The sequence below is a fragment of the Balaenoptera ricei genome, chromosome 6, assembly GCF_028023285.1.
Source record: "Balaenoptera ricei isolate mBalRic1 chromosome 6, mBalRic1.hap2, whole genome shotgun sequence".
NCBI lineage: Eukaryota > Metazoa > Chordata > Mammalia > Artiodactyla > Balaenopteridae > Balaenoptera > Balaenoptera ricei.
In genome coordinates, this window is record NC_082644.1 from 68,214,417 (window position 1) to 68,229,907 (window position 15,491).

Genomic DNA, 15,491 nt, shown 5'->3' on the forward strand with positions numbered 1-15,491 from the left:
TGGCAAGACTGAGACTTCATGTCCAGGAATCCAGGGCACTGAGTGGTTCAGAAAGGAATATGATATTTTTTAATCTCTGGGAGTATAAATACGATTCCATTTAATGCAGGGATAAAATAAAAATGAGTAATGCTGGTGATTCCATACTTTGTGGCCAACATTCCTGAATACTGACTAAGGTTAGAAGAGTGTTAGTGTGAAAGTTATATTCTTTCTGGGATAAACTTGGTAGGTTTCCTGAGGGCAGAGTGGTGGGAGATTGCCCAATTCGTGGGAATCTTCATTAATCTGGATTAGGATTTAATCTATTTATTATCTGGGATCAAGTAATTAATTTCGGATTGGAGTTACAAAAATAGCCTTTATATGACCTCCTCCTCCTTTTTAAGCTTGATCTTCTAAATCTTTATCAACCAATTATATAATCCACAATCTTACTCTTAACTTGCTTCCCTAACCGTTGCCTTCTTACTCTGTCATTTACTACCACATGGGCTTCTCCTCATTGTTTGTCCAGCTTCTGGTTCATGTACTCCTCCATCCTTTCTCCCCATCTCCATCAGATTAATCTTGGGTGAACTTGGCTTCTAGTGGGATGCACCACTATCTATAGCACAGGGTCCCAGGTGCATGTCAGCAGGCCAGTTATACCAGCATCATCTGGCTTAGTTGGTTTGAAGTGAAGCCTATGAATTTGCATTTTTGAAAAGCTTTCCTGGTGACACTAATGTGCAGCCAGGTTTGGAGCCATTGGTGAATACATAATGTCCAGTTGTTAAATCAGGCCCACCAGGCTGACAAAACAAGTCCCCTAAGTCTGTCTTCTCCCTTGTTTTCTGGTCAAGCCCCCTCATGCAGGCAACCCTGACTTCTCTTCATTTCTCTAGCACATACCATGCCTCCTCCCTTCTGTTTCCGTGTCTACACCTTACTATTTCCTTCCCATTCATGTGCTCGTTTTTCCTTCATGTTTTACCTCATTGTTTTCTAAAGAGTGTTCTTTAGTATGCCAGTCTTGGATGAGTCATAGGGGAAAAAAAACACCCTAAACAAATATATTTTGCATATTATTTGCTCCTCTGGGAGATTTATTATCAGCATTTCCAATTTTTAAATGCTCTGAGAAGACCTGTAGTAAAGAGATATGTTTAACTTCGTTATATTAGAGTTTCCCAAAGTTATTTGACTATGGATCTCTCCATGACCCCATCTTATTTGTTATCACTGAACACCTTTGGACTTCCTGAAGACCTTTGGGAAATGCCTTTTTGGTTAAAGCTGTTCTTCAGTGAATTACCTGGTAAACAGTGATTTCCACCTTTTTTGAACTCCCGTCTCTATGATTCAGTCTCATGCTTTATTCTGTACAGTCTAGTATCATTATCTGATTGTTCCTAGATGAGTGCATCTTATCTCTACAGAGCTGTAAGCTCCGTGGAAGCAGGATGCTCTACTCAGTAGTCCTTACCTCTCATAAGTTTTGTGCAGTTTCGAGCATTTGTAACATACACTAAATTTAAATGCTTTGTCCCTGAATAAGGAAGCCAGCTATTTCATTCTGATTCTCATCCTTTGGTGTTCTTAGTCATTTACCCTTGCCTTAACTGTATTTCAGAGTAACATACTACACACTCACATGTATTCATGAAGTTGTCACTACTGTATTTCAGCAGTAAAACATTACAAATTTGACAAAACACTATATAGCAAGCCTAGTATGTTTAGTAAGCAAGAATATCTTATTTCTAGTTCTAGGGAGGAGTATGAATGAAAGCTGGGGAGAGTCTAAGAGTAAGATAAGATGGGAGTGAGGAAAGGCCTGAAGTCTGGAGTCCATCGATGGGAGGATAATAACTCTACTGTGTGTTGAGTGGAAGCCCTTGGGTGGGGAGGTATCAGCATGCCATCCTTGGTCACTCAGGAAAAGAGGTGCTAGAAATATCAGAAAGGTACCAGAAATGAGTTCTTTAATAAAATATAACTAACATTTATAATGCATTTATTAAGTGCCAGGCCCTAAATATATTGGACATATTAGATCATTTAATCCTCAGAACAACTCAATGAGGTAAGTACTAGTATTAACCCTATTTTAGAGATCAGAACACTGAGGCACAGAAAGCTTGAGTAATTTACCCAAGGTCACGTGGCCATTCAGTGGTGGAGCTAGGGTACAAATCCATGCTTTTAACTATTGTGGTGTGCGCTGTTACCTCTCACTTCTTTTCTTTCTCTGATTTTCTACTTTTCCATCAACCTTCAGTGCCCGGATGTCCATTGATTTACTATTCCATTCTTTTTTTTTTTTTTTAATTTTGTTATTTATTTATTTATTTATTTATTTATTTATTTATTTATTTATGGCTGTGTTGGGTCTTCGTTTCTGTGCGAGGGCTTTCTCTAGTTATGGCAAGTGGGGGCCACTCTTCATTGCGGTGCGCGGGCCTCTCATTATCGCGGCCTCTCTTGTTGCGGAGCACAGGCTCCAGACGCGCAGGCTCAGTAATTGTGGCTCATGGGCCTAGTTGCTCCGCGGCATGTGGGATCTTCCCAGACCAGGGCTCGAACCCGTGTCCCCTGCATTGGCAGGCAGATTCTCAACCACTGCGCCACCAGGGAAGCCCCTACTATTCCATTCTTGAAGTTCCATCTCAGCAAAACCTTTCCTTGAAATGCATGATCCTGGATTTGAAAACAGTTGCTCTAAAGGGTGTTATTGGGATCATTAGTAATATTTGACTATAAATAGTGTATTATGTACTAGTACTATATCATTGCTAAATGTCTTGAATTTGATGATTGTGTTATGATTATGTATTTAGGGGTGAAGGGCATAAAATCTATGGCTTATTATTAAATAGTTCAACAAATTAGTGATAATTAAAACAATAATCTTATATATAGAGAGATGGATAGATGAATAGATAGATCAACAGATGGAATTTATCAATTGATAAATTAGATAAAGAGGATTCATGTACTATTCTTACAACTATTCTGTAGGTTTGAAATGTTTTAAAGTGAAAGATTGGGAAGAAAAACCTGATCTTTAGAGATGGTAAAGCATATAATAATATATACTAACCCTTTCAATCCTCATAACAACCCTATGTATTAGGTACTATTACTGTCCTAATATTAGGGACAGGATACTGAGGCACAGAGACTTTTAAGGACCTTGCTCAGTGTTGCACAGCCAGTGGGTGGGTGAGACAGAACTCAAATCCTGATATGCGTTATTTCTGTTTCCAAAACACTCTGCATATGTGTTAGGTTGAACTATATAGAAACTGCTCTTATTTGATCATGTTTGACCTGTAAAGAAAGACATTTCATATGACCCAACCTAGGAGCAGGGATCTCTTTTATATAATGGTTGCTTTGGTATTCCTCTTCATGGGCAGATTGTGGGCTCTGTGGGGGGATGGGACTCTGTCTATCTTGCTCACCATTGTCTCCAGGGACTGCCCAGCTCATTCATGGTTGGCATTTGATTAGTGTCAGTTGATGAACAATTACAATCAGAAAAAACTTTGATTACTTCTCCCTACCCACCTCCTATATATATATATATATATATATATATATATATATATATATATATGCTATTTCTGTTCCCCCAATATCTCTGTCATTTTTAGAGGAACCAGTGGATAAACATAAATCATTCTGAAAGTTGCAGCCTCAGCCAGGGTAATTGCAACATAGTCAACTATTTGACTTCAAGAGAACTCTTTCAACTAATGAAGATGTTAATTAAAAACATGCCCCTGCTAAGATGACCTCTCAGTTCAGGAAATGCAAAACGTTTGCGCTCCCCACCAGCATGCAGTGATTTTGGCTAGAATGTATGTAGTACTCAGAATGCCATCCACTCAAAACCTTATTTGAGCAGTAAACACATTTTTAAGAAACACTGTACAGTCTCTAAAAATAAGCAGTATTTCAAAATGAAAACCAGCATACAAGTAGTTGGCACATCTGGTAGTCAGAAAAGTTGTACGGTTTGTTTTCAGGGAATGACAAGCCAAGGAATGTTCAGACTTGGCTAGCTGAAAACTTTTCTTCTATCTGTGATGACACCTGGTTTTGAAAAAATTGGCTCCACGCTCAAAGCAGAAAGAAATGGGTAGAGAATTAAATAGTATCATTTACTTGTATCTTGTTTTGTGCAAGGAATTATAAAGAACTGTTTTCTTCTTACTTCAAGAAAGAGAATGTAGCAAAAAAAAAAAAGTGATGACAGGCATGAACAATAATAACAACAATAACTACAACAAAAATTGCAGCTAACATCCATCAAGTACCTACGATGCCCTAGGCAACGTGTGAAGTCCTTTACGTGTGTAATTAATACTAGATGCACAATAACACCTTATGAAGTGGTGTTATTTTTATTCCCATTTTACAGATGAGAACACATAGAGATAAACACAAAAGTTTAAGTAATTTGCCCAAGTCACACAACCTGGGTTGGGGGTTCCCAAGCAGGCTGTCTCCAGAGCCCATACTACAATGCACTACACAATTCTGAGCAGTCTGGAGGTGTTCATTCTGTCCGGCATTATGAAAAAAAATTGGAGTTAGATGGTTGCATTAAGCACAGTGGTTCTTGGTCAAACTGTTATTTGCCTCCCTGTGTGAGAGTGTTGATGCCATTTTACAGTACATTCTTACAGCTGCTCCACAAACATAATGTGTTCCCAAGAAATTTACCGTATGGCTTCATGCTAAATGTATGTGATAGTCAAGTCAGAAGCTGTCACTCCTCTATGGTTAGATGAGGCTCAAGTTGACCAGTGAATTTGGGAGTAGGAGGTGTTACAGTGAAAATGATGGAGACACTGGGGAGGGGAGGATTAATGGTTCTTTATTACAGATGGAGAAAATACTGTGAATGTGAGGGTCCAGGGTATAGGGTTACAAGGGCAACCTTGACCAGTGTAAAATTCTAGTCCAGGGAGATGGATTTATAGTTACTACTCCCGCAGCTTCATCTTCCATTCAGACCTAGTTAGCCACACTGTGGAGAAACATCAAAGGATTGACTTAGTTTGAGTCTGTTTTTGAAAAATGGCACTGTTTTAGACAAGAAGACTAGGAGGGCTTCAGTGGAAATAATGTGTCAGTATTTAATAGCATGTATAACTATCTTTTATTTTCATTCATTCATTCATTCATTCTTAGCTTCATTGACAGACTTTATTGTGTACTGTATAGGCCCTGGGCTAGGTGCTGAGGAAGCAGCGATACCTCAGACAAGAGCTTTGTCTTTAAAAAGCAATAAAGTATAAACGGATGACAGGCATGTAAACATTTCCATTCCCTGAAGGTGCTTAAGCAAATGTGTTACGAAAGACTGTGGGGGAACGAAAAGAAGAATTGGTCAGATTTGCCCAGTTGGCAGTGAGGGGAGGGCGAGTCACAGAGAAGATGACCTTTGAATCAAGACCTTGAAGACAGAGGTGCTCCTAGGTAGACAAGTTAGAGTAAGGCTGTGCCAAGCAGAGAGAAAAGCAGGAATAAGAAAAGGGTTAAAATAATTTTTTCAGCAATCTTATTGGTATTTATCTATGCTAAGGTGTGCATTATTTTCACATCAGATTATCTCTGAAATATTAACACCATGTGCTAGTTTAATGTTCTTACTGGTATATAAAATAATGGTATGACTTATAATATATGGCATCTAAGATTTGATGACATAATGTATTAATATGCTTTGACACCAAGTAGTATTTGTTGGGTGTGCTGTTCCAGCTGCTAATATGTCTTTGTTTTAGAGGTAGATATTAATACCATTTTATGGTGAAGGAAACAGGCATGAAATGAGTGAGTTCCTTAGATGAATATGTGACACTGAATTTGACAGAATACCTGACATCTAACGTTGCTTTTAATAGCAGTGGCTGGTAGGGATAGAACCTGGGGATAGAATTCAAGTGTCTTATATACTGGGCTAGGATATGAACCATTACACCGCCTTTATCCAAGGTAAAAAGGGGGTTTGAAAAGCAGATCACATGTAGCTTGTTGGAATTCATAAAGATATTAAGTTTATGATCATTGCACAAAAATGTACCCACTACTCTTGGTGTCAAGATGAAGCCCTGATGGTACAGTGTTATATGAGTTATGAAAACAGAGAGACTGTCATCTGTAACTGATCTTTCAAGGCACAAGAAGATGCATCAGACAGAAGCTGCATGGAGAGGGGAAGGTTCCGGTTTGTGTATCTGAAAAAAAAAAAAAATCAGACGGAAATTTCTTTTGGACCTTTCTTGGATCTTGGAAAGTATCCAAGGAAGAAACTAAGCATCCAGCACCTAAACTTAAGGACACAGGTGCCATGAAAATATACTCTTGTAGACTCCGTTTCTGCTCTGTCAGTAAATCCCTGTGTGATTTACTGACACAAGTCAATTACTACTTGGATTTTAGTTTCCCAGAGGGCTGGACTAGAGAAGGTTTCCTGCTAGCTAAAGATGCTGTGACTCTCCCAGCACTTTGGAGATGTGGTTTCATTGATGAGAGCATTGGTGATTACTCTAAGGTCTTGTTTATCCTTAGTTTGTGGGCTCTTGGAAGAGAATGTTACAAAAGGTGAAGAAGTCATTTTTTTTGGCTATTAACCTAATTTTTGAGAAGACAAAATAAAAAATTATACTTCTTAGGGCTAAGGAAAGTTACTGTGATGCTTTTCTACTACTTTGATCCCAAATATATCAACGAGAAAGATGGGGAATTTGGTGAGAAAATTTTAGAGCCTAATTTGCCAGAAAAACCTGAGATCATATTTATTTTGATTTATTTGAAATGGGAACTGAGACTGGACCAGGTAGTTTGCAAAAAATGTTTGAAAAAGTATATCCATGTAAAAAGAATGTCTAGAATGATTCAACCACTATTATTATTTTTTATAAATGAGTCATGGCAGCATTTACATTTCTCCTCTTTGCTCTTCACGTTTCTGTAACGGCACAGATTCTTGAGGGTTTCTTTTTTTTCCTTTCCCCTCTGGGATATGTACCAAATTTTACTACGTTCGAAGATTGTTACTAATGAAATGAAAAATTTATGTTAAATTTGGTTAACATGCTACTTTTAGAATGAATGTTTTGTTTAGGGTTCTCTCATCTTGATTTTTTTAAAAATTGGGTGTATGTCCAATGAAAATATATTAGGATGAAGAGGAAAAATAAAGATTGGAGAGACACAGCCAGTCTATATCCTTTTAAAGAGGCTTTTTGGAAGACCAGACTTGGAATGAAATGAACCAGTTAAACAAGTTTTTTTCAGGAGTGTCAACTTTCCTTGCTGGGTCATTCAAGATATTAGCTATTCTAGAAAAAACATGGTTTGATACAAGTAATCCCATCTACTTACCACCTTAACCCTTTAGGTAAAGAGATGATAAAATATGATTCTTAATATAACTGGACACTTCTATACAGAAGAAGCAAAATGTAAGCATATTTTGTATGAGTGGTGATTATAGAAGGGTTTCTATTGTAGCATTATGGATTTTTCATTGGAATTAGAGAAAGCTTTTTTCTATCACTAATACTGAAAAAAAAAAGATGATCCAAGGACTGTCTCTAAAGATGAGTCCTGATATAAGTGTGCACATATGTGTATTTACTGATTTCTGATATAAGGGACATGAAAGCTAACCTGATTCATTTGTTTTTAGGGGCTCTTGGCTTTGGGCCTCAGTGCAAGTCCATTGGAAAAGGCAGCTGCAACAATCTAGTGGTCACCAGCAGTCCCATGATGGTTCAGCGACTGGGACCCATTTCACCACCAGCAAGCCAGGTCTCTACAGCATGCAACCAGATCAGTCCTAGCTTACAGAGGGCAATGAATGCAGCCAACCTGAATATACCTCCTTCAGATACCAGGTCTCAAATTACTTTTTTTTTCCCCCTTCTTATGGTATAATCACACCCATGACTGTTTTTCCTTTCCTTACTGAATGCATGCCTGCACAACACACACACACACACACACACACACACACACACACACACACACTCAAGCAGCTCTCTTAATTTGAGCTTTGTAGGGGAATGTGTATAAAAACTGTGTGTGCCATAATATCATCTTAATTGGGAAGAATGGTTTAATACCTGCTGTCTTACAGTGTGAGTGAAATTAAGGCCCACTTTGAGATTTTCGGGCCTCTGTGACTAAATACCAGTGTGTTAATCTGTTGATTCCTGGTGAAGCAGGTCATATCATGGCCTAGAAAGATAAGATGTGCCATGCACATCCATCTTAGCTGCTCGTTTTTCAGTGTATATGTTGCAGCATCCTAAGGCTGCTTTACAGTTGTTTTGTCCGTCCATCCATACATTCACCCATCTAACCAAGTATCTTAAATATTTATGGTCCTGCATAATACAATAGTTGAAGTTTAGGGAGATAGTTGAAAAAGTAAAGATAGAAATTATGAATTTCAAGACTTTATGACGCGTCTAGGAAGACATACTTTCGTGTGTGAGTTACATAACATTTCAACACAATGTCTGATTAGGTGCTGGAATAAGTAGGTCCAATAAATGCTATACATCTATCTCCATGGGAGATAATTGAATAGGGAAATTACCTTCTCAGACAAATTTTTATATCTCTTAAGGTTGATATTACAGGGGACATAAAACCAAAATACTGTGTAATGTATAAGGTCTATTTCTATGTTTGAAATGAATTGTTTCATCTTCTGTAAGTAGTCTTCTTGGAGAAATACAATCCAAAGTTTTTGCCTTAGTCCCGGATCTGTTGTAACTGTGATTTTGCAAAGGAATTGGACCTCTCTTCCGTGGACCTCTGTTCCTCTTCTTGGGGGACTGGAATCTGCTGAGATGCCTTGTAGTTCTGGGTTCTGTTTCTTCCTCTTCTTCCTCCCCTTCCTTTTTCTTTTCCTCTTATCCCCCTTTCCCCCTCTTGTGTCTCTGTACTGTCCTCCTAGCTGCTATTCGAGAATCTGAAATCACAGTTCCTGGATCATTTTTTATGCCAATTTTTTCACGAGATGGAAACCTGTTTTTCACCTGAGATTTTTTTTGTGATGGGAAGCTGCTCCTGTCATTTTCCTATTGATGATTATGCCTTGAGGGACTCTTCAGACTTGCTGAGTATTGCATGTAAAATTAACTGTACTCGTGGGGTAGGTGTCATTGGGAAGCCTGCAGCTTCCTGTCTGTGGCAAGTCCAGCCCATGCCTTGAAGGCAGAGAGTCATAATTAATGGAGAAACTGAAGGTAGGCAGGGCACAGGCTGCTCCAGCCATGCATGTATCTAGTGCAGTCCCTTTCATGGGTCGGGCAGGGAAGGGTCATTATCTCATTGTTTTCTGGCATATTTGATTCCTTAGCATAAATTTTTATCCTTAAAAGATAACATCTTAGAGATGCATTGACATATATGTTTTGACTATGTATTCTGTGAGCCCTTCTATGGAAATAATTTTTTGCAGGATGAGCAAAGAAACAGGAGTTGGGAAGTGGCTTGGTGAAATATCGAATTTACTTTTAGCAATTTGGAAAGGTCACATTTATTTGTGATACTTAAATTGGTTTGTGTGTTCCGTAAGAGGAGAGATAGGACAGGAAGCAACAGTTCAACTTGAAGGCGTTTTGCTGTCTAGAGATGAAGAGAAGATGGAGAGAGAATCAGCTTTGTATGTTGGGGGCATGCCCAGGGGGAGGGGGAGGTGGGGTGGGGAGCTTGATGGGGACATAACTGTTCAGTCTGAGTGATGGCCACCCTATAAAAAATTGTAAAATTTATTGTTTTTTCCTGATTATCTATGTAATTCTTACTCATTGTAGACAATGTGGAAAATATGGACAAGCACAAGACAGTATATGATAGTCATCCTGAATCCTACCACTCACGGGCAACCATGGGTGGAATTTTGGTATATATCCTTCTAGCTGTAGGTAAACATATACACCATAAGCATAGGTTTCCCTTTCTATCAACTTATCTATAATGATCTACATAGTATTATATTTACTCTTTTCATTAATATAAACACTTTCCTTTGTAATAACCTTTTGTGGTAGAAATATATTTAGCATCATATAATGACTTCTTCTTGCCCAAGATTCCATTTTATTAAAAAGTATATACATAAAACTATAATTTTTATCAGTATCTTATTACTGGGCATTTGTTTCCCTTTATTTCATTATTGTAAGTGATACTTTATTGGATCAATTCTGTAACTCTTTTATTGCACATCTCTTTTTCATGACATATATATACATATATATGTATACATATATATGTAGTCATTCTCTTAAGCATCATTTTGAGGAATTCCTTGTCATATATGCGTTAGTATTTCTTTTGAGCTTGGCGTTGAACCAAGCAATTCAGCTTGGTCATTACACCTCTTACGGCCCCATGAGAGTTACTGAGCTCTTGCTTCACCAGCTACCCTAACCTATCTCACTGTTGGTTTCTGAGTTTTTCCTATTGCTTTTATTTTGTTTGAGTTATCTTTCTTTCACATATAGCTTCAAATTAACCAGTCACCAGAAATAATATGCTTAGGATTAGATGAACATATGGAAATGGAGATTTCTCTAAGTATGGTGATAGAACCACAGCTCTTTGTCACTTTCTTTCCCATAGGCTTGGTGTGGGTAGCAGCAGGGATTATAGGCAAGAGTTCTTTGCAATCTTTCACAGTCATTCAGCATATTGTTTCATAAAGAGAACAGAAAATGTGTGTTCCAGTTGTAGCTCGTGTGACTTTAAGCCTCGTACACCAGGTCTTTTAATCAAGCAGAGCAGCATGGACCACATGTGGGGTATGTTGTGAGGAAAACAATGGAGGATGTATGTGATCCAGCTAGGTGACTGCCTATCAAATGCTGCTTTATTTGTACTTCTTTAAGGAGTTTTGGTCCTTTTTTTGGTGTCACTGGGAGGAATTTCACAGAACCTTGGTTTTATTCTCTGTAAAACAGAGGTTATTTAAACAATCCAATTTACTTACTTCACAGGCTGTATTAAATGAAATAATACAAAGGGAAAATACTTCATAAGTTAAAAATGATGGTTATCATTATATTGATTGATTACTCACCTTAATCAACATTTTTTGGGAAAACTTTAACACTCTGGTGGGTACTGGCGGAGATAAAAATGACCCCTTTTTTTGGAGGACTTTGAATTTTATTGAGGAAGATAACACCCACAGATGCTTGAAGTTAGCTATGTTTAAGGCTCAGTACAGACAGTATATAATTTTTCTGGGAAGAGGACTTTTACTGAGAGCTACTATCTTTGGAGCAGGTTTCATGGATTAGAAACTTTGAAATATTAAAAGATCTGGGTAATTGCTCAGAAGGGAGGTGGGCTGCTAGGCAAAGGCCATTTGTTGGAAATTTTGTTCTTATTAGGTGTTTAAGATAGAAGAGAGAGTTCTCCATTCATATAACTGCCTTAGTGAATAGAACATAGAATTTGCTTTCTGAAAAATATATGATAACTGTCTTAGAAAACTGAGATGTCCAAGGAGTTCAGAAATGTGCCTGCATGGGGTTATGCTCAAATTTAAATCGAACTATACTTTAGGTGTATTTTGAGAAAACTAAGAAACATCTCTTGACAATGGAACAAATGAACATGTCTCACTCACTATAGGCAGCCCTCAAACCAAATAATATAATTTCAAACGAAAAGTATATACAGATGGGTAAAATACTTTCTGCCTGCTATTCACTGCTTAAAAATCTGAAATCCTCCAGTATGACAGTGACCAGGCAAATGCACCATTTGAGAATGTTATATAAACCATCTCAACCTCAGGGCGTAAAGCAAAGTCAGTTGTCTTTGCCTCATATATGACACGACTACTGATTTGACTTGGGTCAGAAAGCAATTCTGTATCTCCCTGGGGAAGGGACCAAAAGGCCCTTGACATCCTATCACCAGGAGCCTTCAGCTGAGCTCTGCAGGGAGAGCTACAAGCTGCAGGTATGCTGGGAAAATAATTGAAAGTGTCCATGGGGAATTAAAAACAGATGGTTCAGAAACCACTCTGGGGCTTGCAGAAGGACTTCAGTCCAAATATAAGGATCTGGACAGAGGAAAATAAATCTGTGTCAAGGGCAACTGGACGTAAATTCCTGCTGTGTTTGTCATCGGTAAACATTACTTCGCTCGATGGAAACACCACATCGACAGCGGTGTTATCTACCACCTTATACTGTGCATTTCGGAGCCGAGATGTTTTCTTGCTAATTTCTCACGCTTGTAGGAAACAGTGTTCCTGGCTTCCATTTTGTGAAAAGAAGTAAGAGGAACAGATGGGATGAGAATGCTTCTATTTTTCCCTCAGTTCTTTTGCAACAGGTTGCTGTATAACAGCTGGAAGTAGTAAATGGGTTCATTCTGGGAAGATAGACATTCTATACAATATTTTATTTTAAATGTTTTGTCAGAAAAAAGATCTCTGTAGAAAGCCAGTGCAAGTACATATAAAAAAGTCAGGTTTTTTTGGTATACAGTATTCTGAGTTGGGAGTACAGTGAATTATGAATTATGTCCAGCCTCTTTGTGACAAATTTTCCATCCAAAGGGCATAGCTTTTCTCTTCAATGATTTTTAAGGCAATGATGTCATAGTAAAGCAAAATGAATTTTAAGGTGGCCAGACTACAAAGCATTCTGTTATTCAGCTAATTGTTGTGACATGTGAGGCATGTTTTTTAAAGGGTAAGAAGGACAGGAGAGGAATTGTTGCAAAAGTGAAGTACTTAAGGCAAATGCTTTGCTCTCAGTCCAAATCTGCTCTGATTCAAGGACAGCAGTTCATGGAAGATCCAAAACTAGCAGGTGTGATTAAACCCTGCACAGCCCAAATGCGTAATTCCAAATATGACTTGATTTCAGGCTGTCACTCCCATATATATTACAGCTGTATTTTATATATATTTTATTTCTGGGGCAATTTGATGTTGTGACTGAGTACTTATAGTGTGAATTGCTGTCTTTTATAGAAACGTAAAATTCCTTAATATCAGTGAAATAAACTTGTGAAATTATTATTAGGTCCCCTGGATGACTTTGAGGACTTACTTTTTTTTTCTTTTCAAATTAAGCATAGGTTTATGTTTTACCTCACCAAACAGATTTCACTCAAAGGCTGGGACTCTCTTTAGACTTGTGTTCCCTGCGATGCCTATTTGTAGTGTGCTGCACACAGTAGATGCTTAATAAATACTTGTTCATTTGGTTTGCCATAACAAGCTTCAATAATTATTCCTAGGTCTCTAATATTTTCCCTGTATTAAAAAAAGATGTTTAAAAATAAAGCAAGGACTATTTATTATCATTTAAAGTATTAAGATTATTTATAACAATAGATCTTTTTGTTTTATTATTCCAGTGAGCATTAGCTTTTATTGTTCTTCTTGGTAAAATGTTATTTACCTGGAACTAAAAGCCTTGGGTTTTATCTTAGCCAAAGAATGTGTGTTTAGCCGAGAATGTAATTAGGGGAAATACTTAAGGGATTGTCAATGCAATGTTCTTTTAGCTCTTAGGCAATCCATATCCTGCTAAAATGTTTGTCTTTTTTTTTCCCCCGCCTTCTGGCTGCTGTTCCAGGTCCCTTATTTCGCGTGAGTCTTTGGCATCCTCAACTTTGAGTCTGACGGAAAGTCAGTCAGCCTTGAGCGTGAAACAAGAGTGGTCTCACGGCTACAGGGCTCTCCCTTCGCTCTCCTCCAACCACAGCTCTCAGAATGGCATTGATCTAGGGGATCTCCTCAGCCTTCCTCCTGGGACAGCCATGCCCAGCAACAGTGTCTCTAACTCATTGCCATCCTACCTCTTCGGGATGGAAAATAGCCACTCTCCTTACCCTAGTCCCCGGCACTCCTCGGCCAGGTCCCACTCGGCCCGCTCCAAGAAGAGAGCACTGTCCTTGTCCCCGCTGTCTGATGGCATTGGGATAGACTTCAATACCATCATCCGCACCTCGCCCACGTCCTTGGTCGCCTACATCAACGGGTCGAGGTCTTCCCCGGCCAACATGTCCCCCCAGCCAGAGGTCTATGGGCATTTCCTGGGGGTGCGCGGCAGCTGTATCCCCCAGCCATGCTCGGTGCCAAGCAGCCAGAAGGGCGTGCGGGTGGCCAGCGGCGGCCTGGCTCTTCCAGCCTACGACGAGGACAGCGTGCTGGAGTATGAGCGCATGCAGCAGCTGGAGCACGGCGGCCTGCAGCCCGGCCTGGTCAACAACATGGTGGTGCAGCACGGCCTGCTGGATTCTGACGGCCAGCCGGCGGGCCTGCTAAAGACGGAGCGCCTGGATGACTTCCCGGGCGGCGCCCTGGACTTGCCCCCGGCACCCCCTCTGCCTCCTCTGCCACCTCCGCCCCAAGGCCCCCCGCCCCCCTACCACGCCCACCCGCACCTGCATCACCCAGAGCTCGTCCACCACACCCAAGCGCTGGCCCTGCCTCAGGCCGCCCTGGAGGAGGATGGGGAGATGGAAGACGTTGGGGGCAAGCACTGCTGTCGCTGGATCGACTGCAGCGCCTTGTATGACCAGCAGGAGGAACTTGTGCGGCACATCGAGAAGGTTCACATAGATCAGCGCAAAGGGGAAGACTTCACCTGTTTCTGGGCCGGTTGTCCTCGAAGGTACAAGCCATTCAATGCCCGCTATAAACTGCTGATCCACATGAGAGTCCACTCGGGGGAGAAGCCCAACAAGTGTTCGGTGAGTCTCCTAAAGCCCACCGGGAGTTCATTGAAGGTGTATGTGGTTTTCCAAACGCTGCCACAAGTTAGGTGGCATTTTCTTCTTTTATGGAGTTCAGATGCTGGGGGTCTAGGTATCCATGAGATTTGACTCCTCTTCAGCCTGAGAAAGGGGAAGTTTTCTTTAATTATTAGTGGCTGGGGTGTATCTCCACTTCTAGATTCTCTTCTGCAGATGTACATGATCAGGGGAGGTTCACACTGCCACACTGTCCAAAGTCTTGGAAAATTGATTCCCACCAGGCACCAACTAGAAGTTGCTGAAATGTGCAGGGCAGAGGAACACACACTGCACCACCAGCAAGCTTTAGCTCTTTTCCAAAGTAAATATTCAGTGATTTTCCCTTCCCTCCAATAACTGGGTGAGTGTTAGGGTTAGAGGGGTGGTTCTGATATTTGGAAAGGAACTCACACTTAGCAACTTGGCTAGTAAAAATGTTGCTGCATACACCCACACGCCTGCACACTGCACACTCCAAGGTTGTAAGACTAGTTAATGATTTATAGGCAGCATGAAAACACTCAGGGTTACCACAGGAGCAGAGTCTTACTGGATCTTACTGAACTTTAAGGAGAGGGAGTTCGGTGGAAGATGTATAAGGAGAAAGAACCCAGAGGGGACTGTGTCTTTGGTGTTGAAGGAAGCGGGCATGGTGTCTCTTTCTCCCCACTTCCCCCTTTCACAACATCAATCCTGGAACT

At 40.0% G+C, this 15,491-nt stretch overlaps 1 protein-coding gene across 3 annotated transcripts in view; it reads left to right on the top strand.

Moving 5' to 3' along the window:
* The window catches only part of GLIS3 (GLIS family zinc finger 3), a 510,670-nt gene that overhangs the window by 171,294 nt on the left and 323,885 nt on the right, over positions 1–15,491 (top strand). For all 3 annotated transcript variants that reach the window (XM_059924793.1, XM_059924792.1, XM_059924791.1), the window contains 2 exons: positions 7,694–7,901; positions 13,629–14,748. In XM_059924793.1, coding sequence (XP_059780776.1) covers positions 7,771–7,901; positions 13,629–14,748 — 1,251 coding nt within the window. In that variant the 5' untranslated portion in view covers positions 7,694–7,770. The remainder of the gene's footprint in view (positions 1–7,693; positions 7,902–13,628; positions 14,749–15,491) is intronic.